Genomic DNA, 18,379 nt, shown 5'->3' on the forward strand with positions numbered 1-18,379 from the left:
CCTGTTTCAGTTTAAAGAACAGCTTCACTTTCAACAATTTTTTTCCTTACTTTGTGTAGATAAAAAGAACAACAGAACTTGAGAAAACAATTCACGTTGAACCACCACGGCCTCGCACGGCGAGTCCTCACTTCACGGTCTCCAGAGTTGCTGTTCCTAAACCAGATCATACATATGAGGTAAGCTGAAGCTGCATCCAAGAGGAGCAGCATGCTCATTTTCAATAGCCAGTAGGTCATTCATTCCATATTTATTTTCCCCCACACTCCAGTGGGGTGCTTCCCCAAGAGGAAGAGTTGTGTGCCCCGTGCAATTATTTTTGTTGGCTTGTTTGACTAATAAAGAACACTGCTGTAAACAGACAAAGGAATTGCTAAAATGCAATTTGTTCTTACTTCTTATTTAAGTAATCTTATAAACTGTTTGAGAAAGCAGCTTCAGTTCTTAATGACATACAGTGAAATTGTAGATATTTGTCATGCAAGTTATATTTTTTAAACAGCACAAGTATCCCTCTTTAATCTTATTATGTGCATCAGTTCACTCACACACTGCTTTTTTCTTCCTTGCTAATTAATACATGCTAAGCTAATTTTTAAATAGAAAAAACCCAGACTGAGTGTATAATATGATACCATCAATTTTTAAATTTATTATTCCATTTTTCTGTTGGACTTCTTTACATAGCATTAAAATTTTCCAGTTATTAATTTTCTCATTCAAGCATACTTTTTCTCTTCATCTGGAATTTAAATATTATTTTCCCCCAAATATGATTAAACACTGTTATAAATATTTTTATGTGTTTTTAAAAAGTTTTTCCACCTATAAAAATATTTTGAAATCTCATCAGTTATTTCAATCATTGGAAGTTATATAATTAGTAGTATTCTTTCTTGCAGTATTAGACAGACTAGATGGAAATCTAAGGCTTCAATGAAGAAATAGAGAGAACATTTCTTGTGCCCCTTAAGAGCTTAAGAAGCTTAAGAGCTTCTTGACCATTTAAAGGTGAAATTCTATTTGAAAAAGAAAATATTTAAATCTTAGATCAAAAAATAATACAGGGATATTATATGTCTGGCATTCTGCTACTGCAATCTAAAACTACTGCTCTTTTTTTACATATGGTTTTGCAGTGTCAAAACCAAGTAACTAAGGAAGCAACTGCTGCATTTGCAATCTGCTCAAGAAATGCACTCTCTCCTTTGAAAATAAGACAACAACAAAGCTGCAACTCCTTTTCTTCTGTTCCCTAGGTTTCAATAGCTGGAACTGCCATGGCTACTCTGGAGAAAGAGCTATCAGCCACTTCTGCTGCACAAAAGATCACCAAGCCTGTGAAGCCACCTCAGCTAAAGCCTCATGAAGTCAGGCCTAAAGCAGAGCCAGCTGCCCCTCCACAGTTTCCCTTTGGAGAGGCTGCGGAGACGTATAAGAGTCAATATGATGTTGAGACTAAAAAGGAGACAAGCATTAAAAGTGAAGCAGTGCGGACAGAGCACTTGATGCTGCATAAAGAAGCTGAAGCAAAGGTATGTTTTTAAGCAAATTTCTGTCACTTTGACTGACTTTTATCTTAAAAATATGGAGTAGCCTCACTTTCTTGCTGTCTTCTTATCTCAATTTTCCACTTCTAAAGCAATCTGCTGCCTTTTATTTTTTATTTGTTTTACACAAATCCTTGTTAGGACCTAATATTTACTTGCAACATGCAGAGTTCATATTACCTGATTTATTTTCTTATTTAAATTGTACTTTGTTCATTATTGTCCTCTAAACCACCTAGGTGACAGAAGCTGCCAGAGTTCCTGTACCTGCAGAAATCCCTGCTACACCACCAACCTTAGTCTCAGTAAGTAATTTGTATGTAGTGTAGGGGAGTTACAGTAGATTTTCACCCATTCTATTTTCTAATTTTTATTGCTTAATACTTAACCATTAAAAATTTGCTTTATATAATAATTTTAACTTTGAATTAGATTTACTCAGGCATATAATTTATTTCTGATACAAAGTCTTCTTGATGTTTTTTATGGTAGTGCTTCTTCACATTTATGTCACATAGGTTGATCTACCTGCATAAATATGAACCTACCTTTCCATGTTGTTAATAACAGCAATGTTCAGAGACTGTAACAGCCAGTTTCAAATACTTCCGTTTGGAAAATGCCTTTTTTTCTCCTGCATTCATGGCTTCACAGAACAGTGTTTTGAACTAGATGTTAAATTTTCCATTCAAACAGGTTTTAGATATTTGAGTATCTGTTTAGTATTGAAAAAGTAAACTGACTGTGATACTTAATTTTTGTCACACAGGGCCTCAAAAATAAGACTGTGACTGAAGGTGAGTCTGTCACTCTGGAGTGCCAAATATCTGGACATCCTCAGCCTACAGTGACATGGTACAGGGAAGACTACAAAATTGAGAGCTCAATGGACTTCCAGATCACTTTCAAAGCAGGACTTGCTCGCCTTGTGATTCGTGAAGCCTTTGCAGAGGACAGTGGAAGATTTACCTGCACTGCTACCAATAAGGCTGGGAGTGTCAGCACTTCCTGCCACTTACATGTGAAAGGTAAGTATATTTATAGAATCATAATATTGATAAAGTTGGAAAATACCTTGGAGAGCATTGATTTCAATCATTAGCCCAAAACTGCCAAGTCCATCTCTAAACCATATCCCTAGGTGCCACATCTACATGTCTTTTAAATACCTCCATGGTAGAGAAGGTATTTAAAAGTTGGCCCCAGATGACTCATGGGCAACTTGTTCCTTGCTTTATAACCCTCGACAGCCTTTTTGGTGAAAGATTTCTTTATATTCAAACTAAACCTCCCCTGGTGAAACTCAAGGACAGTCCCGCTTGTCACTGTAGGAAGTTAATAATTTTATTAACTGTATTTTGCTTGTAATATATCTTGGACATTTAAAACAAATGTCTTGAGTTGTGTTCTGGGGTTATTAGGTAAAAGGGATGTCAGAATATGAGGAAAAGGCTGAAAACTACATATTCTTTTTATGTTAACTGAACTCATTGCTTTAGGCCGATTAAGATATTTTAAAGTCCACTTTATAAAATTTGCCTTTTAGTTACTGAAGAAACTGAGACTCGAGAAACCATTTCTGAGAAGACTGTTACAGAAGAGAAACGGTAAAGTTACTTTCTAAACAGACTGCTCCTATTGCAGTCATTACATTCTTGCATTCTGTTTTATGAGAGCTTCAGACATCAGCTCACTCACCTGCACTGAAATCTTGTTTCAGCTATGTGGAGACAAAGGACATTGTAATGGAAGATGTCTCTGCTGCAGCAGAGGAAGTATCGGGAGAACCCATACCTCCTTTCTTCATAAGAAAACCCATGGTACATAAACTAGTTGAAGGTGGGAGCATAATTTTTGAATGCCAAGTAGGGGGCAACCCAAAGCCACATGTCTACTGGAAAAAAGGCGGAGTTCCTCTCACGACTGGCTACAGGTACTATGAATACAATACCCAAAATCCATCTTAACATAATTTTTATGCATATTTAATCGGTAATGTCATAATTTAATTCCCTCAGTTATGCTGAGCCAAATAACATCCTGATTTCTGTGAAATAAATTCTTTTTTAATGTAAAAGTGATAGGCTCATGTCTTAATATGTGACTTTAAAAGGTCATTAAGTTTTAAAATATAAATATTCAAAAGACTATAAAATAAGATATATGTTATAAACAAGTCAAGAAGTTTTGTATTTGTTTTATTCTGTCTGTTCAATGTTTGCATTCTTGCTAGGTAAGTCTTGTCTGTAGAAAGCAACATACTTTCTAGCTGAGAAAAAAATATTACATTTGTAGCATTCTTGAAATGATATGATGACCCATACTAGGACACACATTCTGTGTGCACACAAAATACACCATTATATTGTGTCTGATAACTAGACCTCTGATATTTCAGTACTGATGTTTGGAACCTATTTATTTAGTGACAACAAAAAGACCAGTACTCTAATTTCAGCATGGTTATTTTTCATATGCTACTCTGTATGCTCATTCATTCAGTGAAAATCGCCTGTAAAAGTTTCTCTTTTTGTGCCTTGTACAAGTTAGGAGTGTGTCTAACTGTAACCAAAAGCAAATTAACTAAAAATTAACTAAAAATTATAGAGGCTTTTTACTTTTATGTTTTCTATAGATACAAAGTGAGTTACAAAAAAGAAACTGGGGAATGCAAACTTGAAATTTCCATGACTTTTGCCGACGATGCCGGAGAATACACTATTGTTGTTCGTAATAATCTTGGAGAAGCTTCTGCAACGGTCTCCTTACTAGAAGAAGGTACATTTTAGATTAAGGAAAGGGGAACAATATTTCTTAAAATTAACTTCCAAATGGCAAAAAATATTTTAAATTGTGCTGCAAATTCTTTGCAGCTTAGTTTATTCAGTTCAAGAAACATTATGAGAGATCTAGTGGCTCTGTTTCTGCAAAACAAAATATCAGGCCTTTGAAGTTTGTACTTGTTTTCTCTATTCAGTCCAGTGAAAACCAAAAAATTTATCAAAATTAATTTGTTCTCAATTCTTAGCTGATTACGAAGCCTACATAAAATCGCAACAAGAAATGATGTACCAAACTCAAATGACTGCATACGTACAGGAACCCAAAGTGGCTGAGGTAGCCCCACCCATTTCCTATGGTGACTTTGAAAAAGAGTATGAGAAAGAACAAGCTCTAATTAGGAAGAAAATGGCAAAAGATACAGTAATGGTCAGAAGTTTTGTAGAAGATGAGGTATGTCTATCCCTCCACACTAATTTTGGGTACCAACATTTTACTGTACAAATAATTTATTTGCAAGGTAATTTTTTGACACAGAAAACTAAACTAATGGTCTTGCTTTTCTATATAGGAATTCCACATTTCTTCTTTTGAAGAAAGACTTATCAAGGAAATTGAGCTCAGAATTATTAAGACTACCTTACATGAACTTCTCGAAGAAGATGGAGAGGAGATGATGGTTGATATTTCTGAATCTGAAGCTGTAGAAGCAGGATTCGATTTAAGATTAAAGAACTACAGAACCTTTGAAGGGACAGGAGTTACATTCCATTGCAAGACCTCTGGATATCCATTGCCAAAGGTACCCCAAATCTTTTTTTTTTTTGCAAATCATTTGATGCTATACTTGAAAGAAATCCCTTAACATCTCATTGTCAAACATTCTACATTCTGCATAGGAAACAGTGACTTTCAAAACAAATTCAGTCTTCTGGTTTGATATCAAGCCTAATTTTCCTTTTGTTCCTTACTAGAATACAGTTAGGTTGGTTAGCCAGTTCAGAGGTAGGATTTACCAACTAAGTTGGTCTTGAGTTTGAGTATCTCAGAGGTAGCTCAGACCAGTGGGGAACACAGTAGCAGTCCAGTCGAGGTTACTTTGCTCTTCATTAAAATGGGCTTTATATCTGTTTCTACCTCCAAAACTTGTCTTTCAGGTTGCTATGCAAACATCTTACACTAGTCTCACCTATTTCAAGTAAAAATGTTAATGTTTAACACATAGATGGTGGGCTGTGATGTTTTCCAGCTGAAAAATTGCAAGTTGTAGTATCTCATACTTACTAGCCAGTAGTAAGATCATCTTAGTGGATCTTTACCTTTAGGAGAGCTCACATAGCAGTCTACTGTTTCTTTCCATGCAGGTGGCATGGTACAAGGATGGCAAACGTATAAGACATGGAGAGCGCTACCACATGGAACTTCTGCAAGATGGCAGCGCCACTCTGCGTTTACCTGTTGTTTTACCTGAGGATGAAGGAATTTATACTGTCTTTGCCAGTAATATGAAAGGAAATGCCATTTGCTCAGCAAAACTCTATGTTGAGCCAGTTGCACCTACAGCAACTCCAGGTTATATGCCAGGACCCGAAGTTATGAGAAGATATAGGTAGGTACACAATAATGTAATTTTATGAGACCTCAATCTGCTGAGATAGTCCAAAAGCTCATTACATAGCAGTTAAATAAGCTTATGCTATTGGAGTTTGCACACCTCTAGAAAAGCTCTAAACACTGTTTTCATGACTCATACAGATTTTTGTGCTAATTTAAATCAGAGAAAGGCAAAGGTTGAAATCTGTTTATCATGCCAGTCCATTGTTATATGACATTGCCATACACGTCTGTCTTATCTCTTCCTTCCAGGTCTATCTCTCCGCGGTCTCCAAGCCGGTCTCCTGCCCGCAGCTCTCCTTCTCGTTCTCCTGCCCGGAGATTAGAAGAAACTGATGAAGGGCAACTAGAGAGACTATATAAGCCAGTTTTTGTGCTGAAACCGACATCATTTAAATGTTCACAGGGGCAGACAGCAAGATTTGACTTAAAAGTTGTTGGCAGACCTATGCCAGAGACGTACTGGTTCCATAATGGTACATAAGCCTCATTTTTATGAAGAAATAATCTTTTTAAGAGTTTTTTATGTCTCATGGAGACTGCCCTTGATTGCAACTGTTTTCTTTTCATCTGTATCTGCAGGCCAACAAGTGATTAATGACTACACCCATAAAATAGTGATTAAAGAAGATGGTACCCAGTCATTGATCATTGTTCCTGCAATGCCTGAAGACTCTGGAGAATGGGCTGTCATTGCTCAGAACAGGGCAGGCAAAGCTTCAGTCTCAATGACACTGACTGTAGAAGGTATCTTCTGTGTTTTCTATTATATTCTGTATATCATGCTATTTTTAGCAATCTGATGAGTGTTTCTCATTTAAAATCATGGTTTTTTCATTTCTTCTTGATGTGGTAACTTGCATTTTCTCTTCCAGCTAAGGAAGACCTAGTCAGACCACACTTTGTGGAAAGGTTGAGAAATGTCAGCGTGAAGGAGGGCTCTAGACTGGAGATGGCAGTGAAAGCTACTGGTAACCCTAATCCTGACATTGTATGGCTCAAGAACAGTGACATCATTGTGCCTCATAAATACCCCAAAATAAAGTAAGGATTTTTATTATATTTAGATCTATTGAAATTTAAATTTTATTTACATTTTGTTTAATTTTATTTTAAATGCTTTATATAAGTTAAGTAGTAAATAACCAGAATCCTGCAAAATGCTTCCTGCAGTTTCACAGAAGGAATTCACTAGGGGCTTTTTCATTGTAACAAGGATTACAGATACAAAATACATTGTAGGATTCACTCAATATTTTTCCAGCCTGTGTTTTTATATAGCTTCTAAAAGCCATCACAGAGATTTACTGAACTTTTCTCTGTCTCTGATTTTGAAGACCTCTGCAGACAAAACTACCACAGAATATAAGATTGGGTTTTATTATTCTTCTCTGTTTGATTCTTAGGCACTGCACTCCCAAAAAAGAGTAAACATAAACAAAATGTTTATTACCTCCAGAGATTTACCTTTGGAGGCTTTGAAACTAATTTGGAAGAAAGGCGAAAATGAATGACAAAGAAGGGAAAAATAGATAATCTTTTTTTTTTTTCATATTTCAGGATTGAGGGAACCAAAGGGGCAGCTGCCCTTAAAATTGAATCTACTGCCAGGCAAGATGCTGCATGGTATACTGCTACTGCTATCAATAAAGCTGGGCGGGACACCACCCGCTGCAAAGTAAATGTTGAAGTTGAACACACAGAACCTGAACCAGAAAGGAAATTAATAATTCCAAAAGGAACTTACAAAGCCAAGGAGATTGCAGCACCAGAGTTAGAACCTCTCCATCTGCGTTATGGTCAAGAGCAATGGGAGGAAGGAGATCTCTATGACAAAGAAAAGCAACAGAAACCATTTTTTAAGAAGAAGCTCACATCTTTAAGGCTCAAACAATTTGGACCAGCACACTTTGAATGCAGGCTTACACCAATTGGTGACCCAACCATGGTGGTGGAGTGGTTGCATGATGGCAAACCTTTGGAAGCAGCTAACAGACTCCGCATGATCAATGAGTTTGGGTACTGTAGCCTGGACTATGGGGTAGCCTATTCCAGAGACAGTGGAGTGATCACCTGCAGAGCAACTAACAAATATGGTACAGACCACACATCTGCAACTCTGATCGTGAAGGATGAGAAAAGTCTTGTGGAAGAATCCCAGCTGCCAGAAGGCAAAAGGGGACTCCAGCGAATTGAAGAGTTAGAAAGAATGGCCCACGAGGGTGCTCTACCTGCTGTTGCACTGGACCAAAAGGAAAAGCAAAAACCAGAAATCGTTTTGGTTCCTGAACCTGCAAGAGTCCTTGAAGGTGAAACAGCACGATTCCGCTGCCGTGTGACTGGCTACCCTACGCCCAAGGTCAACTGGTACCTCAATGGACAGCTCATCCGTAAAAGCAAAAGGTTTAGACTTCGTTATGATGGAATCTACTACCTGGATATCGTGGACTGCAAATCATATGACACAGGAGAGGTGAGAGTCACTGCAGAGAATCCAGAAGGCTTCATTGAACATAAGGTGAAACTTGAGATCCAGCAGAGGGAAGACTTCAGATCTGTTCTTCGTCGTGCTCCTGAACTCAAACATGAGCCTGCAGTTACAGAACCTGGGAAACTTCTGTTTGAGGTACAGAAGGTAGACAAACCTGCAGAGGCAACAACCAAAGAAGTGGTGAAGCTGAAAAGGGCTGAAAGAATCACTCATGAAAAGCTTTCAGAGGAATCTGAAGAGCTGCGTAGTAAATTCAAGCGCAGGACAGAAGAGGGCTACTACGAAGCCATTACAGCTGTGGAACTTAAATCTCGCAAAAAAGATGAATCATATGAAGAAATGCTAAAAAAGACAAAGGAAGAACTTCTTCACTGGACCAAAGAGATCCCAGAGGAAGAGAAGAAAGCACTTCCTCCTGAAGGCAAAATCACCATTCCAACATTCAAACCAGAGAAGGTGGAGCTTAGCCCAAGCATGGAGGCTCCCAAGATTCTTGAACGAATTCAAAGCCAGACGGTAGCCCAAGGAACAGACGTACACTTCCGTGTGAGAGTAGTGGGAAAACCTGATCCTGAATGCCAGTGGTTCAAAAATGGTGTTCAGATTGAAAGGACTGATCGTGTGTACTGGTACTGGCCTGAAGATAATGTTTGCGAATTAGTTATCAGAGATGTGACTTCTGATGATTCTGCCAGCATCATGGTGAAAGCAGTAAATATAGCTGGTGAAACTTCTAGCCATGCTTTCCTGTTAGTACAAGGTAATTTCAATTCTTTTACTCATCCTACTGCTCATCATAGTGTGTTAAGTCTGTTTGGTCAGTGCATTGTTGATTGTTATGTATTGTTTTGCAGCCAAGCAGTTAATCAGCTTCACGCAGCAGTTACAAGATGTTGTTGCTAAAGCAAAAGACTCCATGGCAACTTTTGAATGCGAAACATCAGAGCCCTTTGTGAAAGTGAAATGGTTTAAGGATGGAATTGAGATTCATTCTGGAGACAAGTACAGGATGCACTCAGACAGAAAGGCTCACTTTCTTTCCGTATTAACAATTGACATGTCTGATGCTGATGACTACAGCTGTGCACTGGTAGAAGATGAATCTGTAAAAACCACTGCAAAGCTTACTGTTGAAGGTAAGAAGCATACAACTCAGTACCCTGACATACTGTTAAAGTGAAATCAGCTTCAGAAAGAAATAAAAGTATTTAAACAGACATCTAACACCCTTAGAGATGTGGAGCTGCTTTCATACTTTTGGAATCCAGTATGAAAGTCTAGAGATGTATTTATGTAAAATGGTTACACTATATATCTATATCCATTCCCTTAGGCTCATTTAATAACTTTTTTTTTTCTTCAGGAGAATCTAATCAAGCTTGTTTACAAATGTAATTATTTGCCTTTAGGTGCTGCAATTGAGTTTATTAAAGAACTTGAGGATGTTGAAGCGCCAGAATCCTTCTCAGCTGAACTTGAATGTGAGGTTTTCCCAGAAGATGCGGAGGGGAAATGGTATCATGGTGATGTTGAGCTCACTTCTAGTCTTAAACATGTGATTGCATCCCGCCGTGGTCGCCAGACCCTCACTATTAAAGATATTAATAAAGATGATCAAGGAGAATATAGTTATGTTGTTGATGGAAAAAGAACTCAATGCAATCTGAAGATGAAGCGTAAGCATTTCTTACATTGTCTATATACTATCATTTTTCTATTTTATAGCATGTACTATAGCTGTATCATTGTATCCCAGAAAGCTTTAATGTTCAATATTCTGCCTCTTGTAAGTATTCATTAACTTAATTTAATTCCACAGCTCGTCCCATGGCAATTCTTCAAGGACTAACTGACCAAAGAGTCTGTGAGGGAGATATTGTGCAACTTGAAGTCAAAGTCTCCCTAGAAAATGCAGAAGGTGTCTGGATGAAAGATGGCCAAGAAATTCAGTCAAGTGACCGTATTCATATTGTGCTGGATAAACAATCACATATGTTGCTCATAGAAGATGCCACAAAGGAAGATAGTGGAACTTACTCTTTTAGTGTTCCTGACCTTGAGCTGTCAACCACTGGACAGATCACAGTTTACAGTAAGTCACTAGGATGATTTTGAAGGTGTGTTTGATTTTTGGCTCCTTTAGGATTACTTTTTAAAGACATAGTTTTTCTCATTATGAATATTTTTGTAACTTGGCAGGTGTGGAAATAGTGGTGCCTCTAGAAGATCTTCATGTAATTGAAGGAACAAAAGCCATCCTTGAATGTAAAGTTTCAGCACCTGATGTGTCCTCCTCAAAATGGTACCTAAATGATAATCAAATAAAGCCTGATGAACGTGTGCAAGCTGTATGTAAAGGTGCCAAACAGAGGCTGGTGCTCACCAGAACCCATGCATCAGATGCAGGACGCTATAAGCTAATGGTTGGCAAAGTGGAAACAAGCTGCAATGTCACAGTTGAAGGTTGGTGTTTCCTAAGAAGCACAGTTCTTTGTGAAATTATTTCTTTGAAAACAAAACTAGTGGAAACACCTAATAAATTTATAATTTATTCTTTTTATAGAAATTGAGATTATTAGAGGTCTCCATGACATCACCTGCACTGAAACACAGAACGTGTCCTTTGAGGTCGAGCTCTCCCATTCAGGGATTGATGTAATTTGGCATTTCAAAGGCCAACCCATACAGGCTGGTCCGAAATATAAAATTGAAGCACGTGGCAAAATATACAAATTGACAGTGGTGAAGATGATGAAAGATGATGAAGGAGAATACGTCTTTTATGCTGGAGAGAAGAAAACATCTGGGAAGCTTATAGTAGCAGGTTAGTAGGGTTGAAGTCCAAGGTTTTTATTTCACTGTGATTTAGAAAGTACCCAATGGACTTGGAGCAACAGTGCTGTTCCAGTGGGAGTTTGTCTTTAATTTATCCTTTTTTTATATTCTCCTTGCCTTTCCCTTATCTTTTGTGATTAGTATAATTTGAATCCTCAAATCTGCTGTGTTAATATATTTTGCTAGATCAGAGGCACAGTATGAAATGCTGTATTATGCTTTTGATGTAATTACTGTAAGAAAGAGGTTTTGTCTTGTGCATTCTCAGTATACCTGTGCTGATGATAAAATAAAAGATAATAACTAGAATGGAAATAAGAAACATATTTTTGTAATGTTCAGGTCATATTCTACTCCTGATTTTTCCCAGAGCTCAGAATGACTATGGCCATGCTGCAAATTAGGGCAAAGAATTCCAGCATCTACTTTTCATTTCTGTTTGGGGGAAAGCTGAACAGCAACACAACAAAGGAATGTGCTTTTTCTTCCCAACAGGCGGTGCCATTTCAAAGCCTCTCAGCGACCTGACGGTGGCTGAGTCCCAGACTGCTGTTTTTGAATGTGAGGTGGCAAATCCTGAATCAGAGGGCCAGTGGCTACAAAATGGTAGACCATTAGCTACGACAGATCAGTACCATGCTGAATCTGATGGTGTGAAAAGAAGGCTTGTTATCCCTGCAACCAAACTGGAGGATATGGGGGAATACAGCTATGAAATAGCAAGCTCAAAGACATCTGCCAAACTGAAGGTTGAAGGTCAGTATTTTCTATAATTAACTGATGTCTTTGAGACTTATTCCAGCATCACTCACTCTATCTTGGACCAGTACTTAAGACACAAGTAAAATAAAATAAATCAAATAAAAAACCCCAAACAGACAAAACCCTGAGCCTATCCAATAACAACAATGATAAAAACTAAAAAAGCAAATTCCCAACCAACCAACTAACAAAACAGACAAATAAAACTCCAAAAACTCCAGAAACCAGATATTTCTCATGGATACTACAAGTAAAGTTTCCTTACTGTGTTCCCAGCACACTACTTTGCTGGAAAGTGTACAAACTACTATATACATAAAATGAAGCAGGGTTATTCAGTTTTATTAAAATTCAATTTTAGGCTTTAATTTTGATCTATTTTGTCAAGGTTTTTTTTCTATTTTCTTCCTCTTTTTTTCTAGCTGTTAAGATCAAGAAAACCCTAAAGAACTTAACTGTGACAGAATCACAGGAGGCAGTTTTCAGTGTAGAACTGACCCACCCTGATGTGAAAGGAGCTCTATGGATTAAAAATGGTGTTGAACTTGAATCAAGTGACAAATATGAAATTACAGTGAAAGGAACTGTTCACACACTGAGAATCAAACACTGTGTTGTCACTGATGAGTCTGTTTACAGCTTTAAACTTGGAAAAATAGGAGCAAATGCCAGACTTCATGTGGAAAGTAAGCCATTCTGGTTTGAATATTTGCTGTAATGTGTGTTTTGAATTCATATCATACACAGTGCTCAATATTGCTAACTTTTTTCCTCAAGCTGTCAAGATCATCAAAAAGCCAAAGGATGTGACTGCTTTGGAAAATGCTGTTGTCTCATTTGAACTGAGTGTTTCCCATGATACTGTACCAGTCCGCTGGTTCCATAAAAATATTGAGCTTAAACAAAGTGATAAATACAAGATGATCTCTCAAAGGAAAGTTCACAAGCTTATGCTGCACAACATATCTCCCGATGACGCTGGGGAATACACAGCTCTTGTTGGGCAAATCGAGTGCAAAGCAAAACTGTTTGTGGAAAGTAAGTATTGTAAGAAAGTAGTTATATGAATTGTTACACCAATACTGAGCAACTTGACACTTCATTGCCTGTTACCCTTGGTTTTTTGCAGTCTTCCAAACATACTAACCTTTAGAAAATTCTCTTTTTTCCCCATAATTTTAGGCATACACATCACAAAGACCATGAAAAGTATTGAGATCCCTGAGACCAAAACTGCCTCTTTTGAATGTGAAGTTTCTCATTTCAATGTGCCAGCTGTCTGGCTGAAAAATGGTGTGGAGATTGAAATGAGTGAAAAGTTCAAAATAGTTGTCCAAGGGAAACTCCATCAGCTCAATATAATGAACACCAGCAGTGAAGACTCTGCGGAATACACTTTTGTCTGTGGAAATGATAGAGTCAGCGCAACCCTGACTGTAAAACGTATGTAAAAATTAAATTAACCAGAAAATTTTACAGTTACCAGTAATAAGTTTGTGTTAACACATGGACTTAATGATATTCTGACAAAACCAGCAGACTGTAGAGGTGTTTTTAAACAACACTAAATAGCCACAACAGCATGTTTTAACAGAGATTTAGAAGTGGTGAACTTGGAAGTCAGATCCTGTGTTCTTATCTTTAGGCCAATATGCCTAAATGCCAGGTCACCATAGGAGACTGAATTTGGATTCCTATGTCATTCAGTAGTTGTGGGACATTTAATTGTAATACTGATTCTGAACACAAAATGTATGTTTTCATATTTCCAAAATCTTCTTAAAGAAGTTGAAGCATCTCTAATCTGGTTAACATGCATTTTAAATAAAGTAAAACAGAATGGAAAAAAGCAAACCATGTCCATTCCTTTCCTTTTAGCCATCCTAATTACCTCCATGCTAAAAGACATCAATGCCGAAGAGAAAGATACAATAACCTTTGAAGTTACTGTTAATTATGAAGGCATCTCATATAAATGGTTAAAGAATGGAGTAGAAATAAAATCGACTGATAAATGCCAGATACGAACAAAGAAGCTTACACACTCCCTCTCCATAAGGAATGTGCATTTTGGTGATGCAGCAGAATATACTTTTGTTGCTGGAAAAGCAGCTTCATCAGCCACTTTATATGTGGAAGGTATTTGCTCTCTTGATTTGTATGTTTAGTGATTTCTCGGGCTTAAATATCATCACAGCACTCATTCTACTTTTTTCTGCCCTAGCTCGTCACATTGAGTTTAGGAAGCATATTAAAGACATCAAAGTGGTGGAGAAGAAGAGGGCTATTTTTGAATGTGAAGTTTCAGAACCTGACATTCAGGTCCAGTGGATGAAAGATGGGCAAGAACTCCAGATCGGTGATAGGTAAATTATTGCTTGTATTAACTTTTGGAGTGTGTTTTCCCCCAGGAAATATCCAGCTCACTTTCTTTTCTGATGTGCTCAGGATGAAAATTCAGAGAGAGAAATACGTCCATCGTCTCATCATTGCTTCCACAAAGATGTCTGATGCTGGTCAGTACACTGTAGTAGCAGGTGGAAACACATCCAGTGCCAATTTGATTGTGGAAGGTCGTGACATCCGCATCAGAAGTGCCCAGAAAGATATTCAGGTAAGGCCTATACAGATGAATAAATATTTCATAGCTTTGGGACTCAAAGAATAATGCAAGGGAAGAGCAACAATATCTAACCAGAAAGAGTCATAGCACAAAAATCTGTAATCATAAGGTCAGAACCTTCACCTAAGAAACTGGAGAGTGAGACCAGAGGAAAAACCAATATTACTTCTATTATTTATTCTTTTACAAAGGTCATTGAGAGACAAAGAGCTGAAATTGAATTTGAAGTCAATGAAGACGACATCGAACCACAGTGGTACAAGGATGGTATTGAGATCAACTTCCAATATGAGGAAAGATACAAGTATGTGGTGGAAAGGAGAGTCCATCGAATGAGCATCTTTGAAACCACTTACTCTGACGCTGGAGAATATACTTTTGTTGCGGGACGGAATAGGAGTTCTGTTATTCTTTATGTGAATGGTATGTGGCCCCACAACTAATGTTTTGACTGTATTTATTCCTCAGTGGTTTTCTGATTCTTATATGGCTTCTCTGGAATTCTAACTCTTCAAAGAAAAAAAAATCAAAGATAATTTGGAACACTGCTGAATTCCTCATGTACATAGATGTTTCTTGTCCTATATAAGTAGCTGGCTAGTGGATGAAAATATCATAGCAGATCTTTTCCTATGATATTTACTTAGGCCAGAAAATTCTTGAGTCTAAATAAAATTACTTTGTTCAAATGGACAAATATGCCTTTCCAGAGTGATCAACCTAACAATTCTTGGAAACATTTTGCCAGAAACACTTACGCTAACACAGCTAATTATGTTAAGGCACTTGCTGCTAAATCATTCCCCCTGTATCAAGGATGAGGGCAGATTTTCATGGACACATAAGATTAGGAATAATAAGGGTTTGTTTTGCTTAATTCTTTGCAAATAGTTTTCAATCACTAATAACATCAATAATGAGATTTCTTTCTCTTTCCTTCTTTCTCCTATCTCTCTTTGCCACCTCACTTTCCCCCAATTTCCAGCTCCAGAGCCACCCCAGATTATTCGGGAGCTAGAGCCAACAACTGTGGAGTCTGGCAAACCTGCCCGCTTTTGTGCTATTGTATCAGGCAAACCCCAGCCCAAAATTTCCTGGTACAAAGATGATCAACAGCTTTCTCCAGGTTTCAAGTGCAAATTTCTTCATGATGCACAAGAATATACTCTATTGCTGATTGAAACTTTCCCTGAAGATGAAGCAGTGTACACCTGTGAGGCAAAAAATGACTATGGAGTAGCTACAACTTCAGCTTCACTTTCAGTTGAAAGTGAGTTTCATGTGCTCTTAACAATGTTTGTTAAATGAAATTTTCATTCTTCATCTTTAAAAATCACTTTTTCCTCTTTTTCTTTAGTCCCAGAAGTTGTCTCTCCTGAGCTAGAAATGCCAGTGTATCCGCCTGCTGTCATAATACCACTACGTGATGCTGTTACATCTGAGGGACATTCTGCTTGTTTTCGGTGCAGAGCTTCTGGAACAGGTGGGTTTAATGACATCCTATACAACTCTCCACCTGTCAAAATTTTTCATCTTGAACTCAGAAAAAAATTCAGCAACATATGTGCTCAGATCAGTCTTCCCCTAGAAGTACAGATATTTGATACACACACAGCCAAGTGTTATTGACAAGTTTCAGTTAAGCACATCAAAGCATGGAAGTTTGAAACTGTCATAAACGTATTAAGCGTTTCTAAAAAGATCTGTTTATCATAATTTCTCATAGTTTATCTTTGGAAACTTCTCAGCATTTTAAATGCTAACTGATGTTAGAAAACTGTCAGTGAGTAAGACACAGAGAGAAAAGCAGTACTGCATCAAATGAACATGAATTTCTGAAGACACACACTGCCATGTCCTTAACTACACAAACTGACCGAAACTGTGACTCAACCTTTCTCCTCATATTTCTAAGTATCATTCTACAAACACTAAACTCTGGTTACTTTCTTTATCCTAGCACAAAAAGTGTTTGCTAATTGTCCTTTGAGGTGTAGATTTTACTTGAATAAGTTTTTTGATTTAGATACATAGAATGTCACTCTGCAATTAAAATATCTTTTCCTTAACACACATTCAAATAAAGCTACTTTTCTCCACTTAGCAAATGGCCTTGAGTATGACTACTAGTGAAATATTCACATAGTAAAATGCAGAGTAAGATCCAGTTCACAACCCAAAGAATTTAAAATTATTAATTATTATTTCAAGACAAAAAACCCTCAAAATTAAAAAATAATCCTATTTGACGGCTCTATAAAAATCAATACAAATTGGTTATACACATATATATGCAAATATATATAATTTGCATTACCATCCCTTGAAATAAAACTCCATTTAAAAAAAAAAAAAGCTTTAGAAAAATTCTGATTCTGCTTCAGAAATTATGTTTTGGAAATACTGGCCCACCCTTTGTGCAATGCATGCTAGTGTAATATTTTTTAATTGAACTGTACTTATGTGAATGTGGAAGCTGCATTTATAGCACAGAATATAAGGATCCTTTCATCTAGATCACCCATCGTAGAGTCCTTTAGGTAGAAAAAGACCTCAAAGATCATCAATTCCAACTATTAACCCAGAAATGCCAAGTCCAGAAATAAACCATGTCCCTAACTGCCGAATCTACAGAGCTTTTAAATACCTGCAGGGACTGTGACTCTACCACTTAACTGGGTAGCCTGCTCCAATGCTTGTCAACCCTTGCAATGAAGTAATTTTTCCTATTGAAAATCTCCTTTATTGAATACACTATGCAAATGCATTTGCATACCTCTCACTTGTGTTATAAAAACCTTTTATATTAGGTTAGGTAACACATGATTGCAAGTACAATTGTTTAATGGTAGGCATCGAGCAACCGGCTATTGAAAACACTCTTCTGATAACAGTAATAACACACTGCTTGAGTAACAACATACGATTGATGATGTAGTACAGTGACAGATGGAGAGAAAAAGCTAAAATCTGCTTTAATTCACTCCTGTCTACCAGAATCTGTACAAGTAATACATTTTATATAGGAATATATAAATCTTTCTTGAGAAATATGACAAGTAATATTTGCAACAAAAAGAGAGAAAGAGCTGTGCTTAGCAGAAGAATGATCTGTTTTAATTTCTTAACCTGACTAGCGCAAGATAGATATTTTATAGCCTGTTTAACCATGCAAATGTAGCAAAATCACATTTTTAAAAAAATACTTTCTCTGACTTTTGTCATACAAAAATATTTTTTAATTTTTACACTAAGAGAGTCAAGGAAGAATGATTTTTAGTCAATAACATATCAGCACCAGTGTCAGTTTTCCCATACAAATATTTCCAGTGCACAAATCGAAACCTTAAGCAACAAGTGGGTCACTTTCCACTCATCACATTTTACCAGAATAATACAAGGCACATTTAAATTTAAATGTTTGTGCTTAATACTTTTGAAAGATATAAATATAAAAATAGCATTTACTTGCTAGTATAATATCATAACTTAGACCTTTTTCTTTTCTATCTTTTGCCTGAGCAGATCTGAAAGTGTCTTGGTACAGCAAAGAGAAGGAGATCAAGCCATCACGTTTTTTCAGAATGACTCAATTTGAAGACACTTACCAGCTGGAGATTGCTGAAGCTTATCCAGAGGATGAAGGGATCTATACCTTTGTGGCGAGCAATTCTGTGGGCCAAGTGACCAGCACTGCCACCTTGAAGTTAGAAGGTACAATGT

The 18,379-nt window shown here is 37.1% G+C and overlaps 1 protein-coding gene across 1 annotated transcript in view; it reads left to right on the plus strand.

The window, feature by feature from the left end:
• The window catches only part of TTN (titin), a 234,902-nt gene that overhangs the window by 13,491 nt on the left and 203,032 nt on the right, over positions 1-18,379 (plus strand). Inside the window, 30 exon segments of the mRNA XM_054277824.1 lie at positions 60-179; positions 1,260-1,535; positions 1,790-1,855; positions 2,320-2,578; positions 3,097-3,157; positions 3,271-3,483; positions 4,186-4,328; positions 4,579-4,784; positions 4,903-5,133; positions 5,696-5,940; positions 6,198-6,421; positions 6,528-6,692; positions 6,821-6,989; positions 7,506-9,196; positions 9,291-9,572; positions 9,846-10,112; positions 10,256-10,528; positions 10,636-10,899; positions 11,000-11,260; positions 11,767-12,027; positions 12,456-12,719; positions 12,811-13,071; positions 13,216-13,476; positions 13,912-14,172; positions 14,258-14,399; positions 14,482-14,647; positions 14,848-15,079; positions 15,642-15,926; positions 16,014-16,139; positions 18,182-18,370. Of these exon segments, the coding sequence (XP_054133799.1) occupies positions 60-179; positions 1,260-1,535; positions 1,790-1,855; positions 2,320-2,578; positions 3,097-3,157; positions 3,271-3,483; positions 4,186-4,328; positions 4,579-4,784; positions 4,903-5,133; positions 5,696-5,940; positions 6,198-6,421; positions 6,528-6,692; positions 6,821-6,989; positions 7,506-9,196; positions 9,291-9,572; positions 9,846-10,112; positions 10,256-10,528; positions 10,636-10,899; positions 11,000-11,260; positions 11,767-12,027; positions 12,456-12,719; positions 12,811-13,071; positions 13,216-13,476; positions 13,912-14,172; positions 14,258-14,399; positions 14,482-14,647; positions 14,848-15,079; positions 15,642-15,926; positions 16,014-16,139; positions 18,182-18,370 (7,864 nt within the window).

This window comes from Melozone crissalis, unplaced genomic scaffold, assembly GCF_028551555.1.
Source record: "Melozone crissalis strain CALT ecotype California unplaced genomic scaffold, PUWL_Pcris_2 ptg000023l_1, whole genome shotgun sequence".
Classification (NCBI taxonomy): Eukaryota; Metazoa; Chordata; class Aves; order Passeriformes; family Passerellidae; genus Melozone; species Melozone crissalis.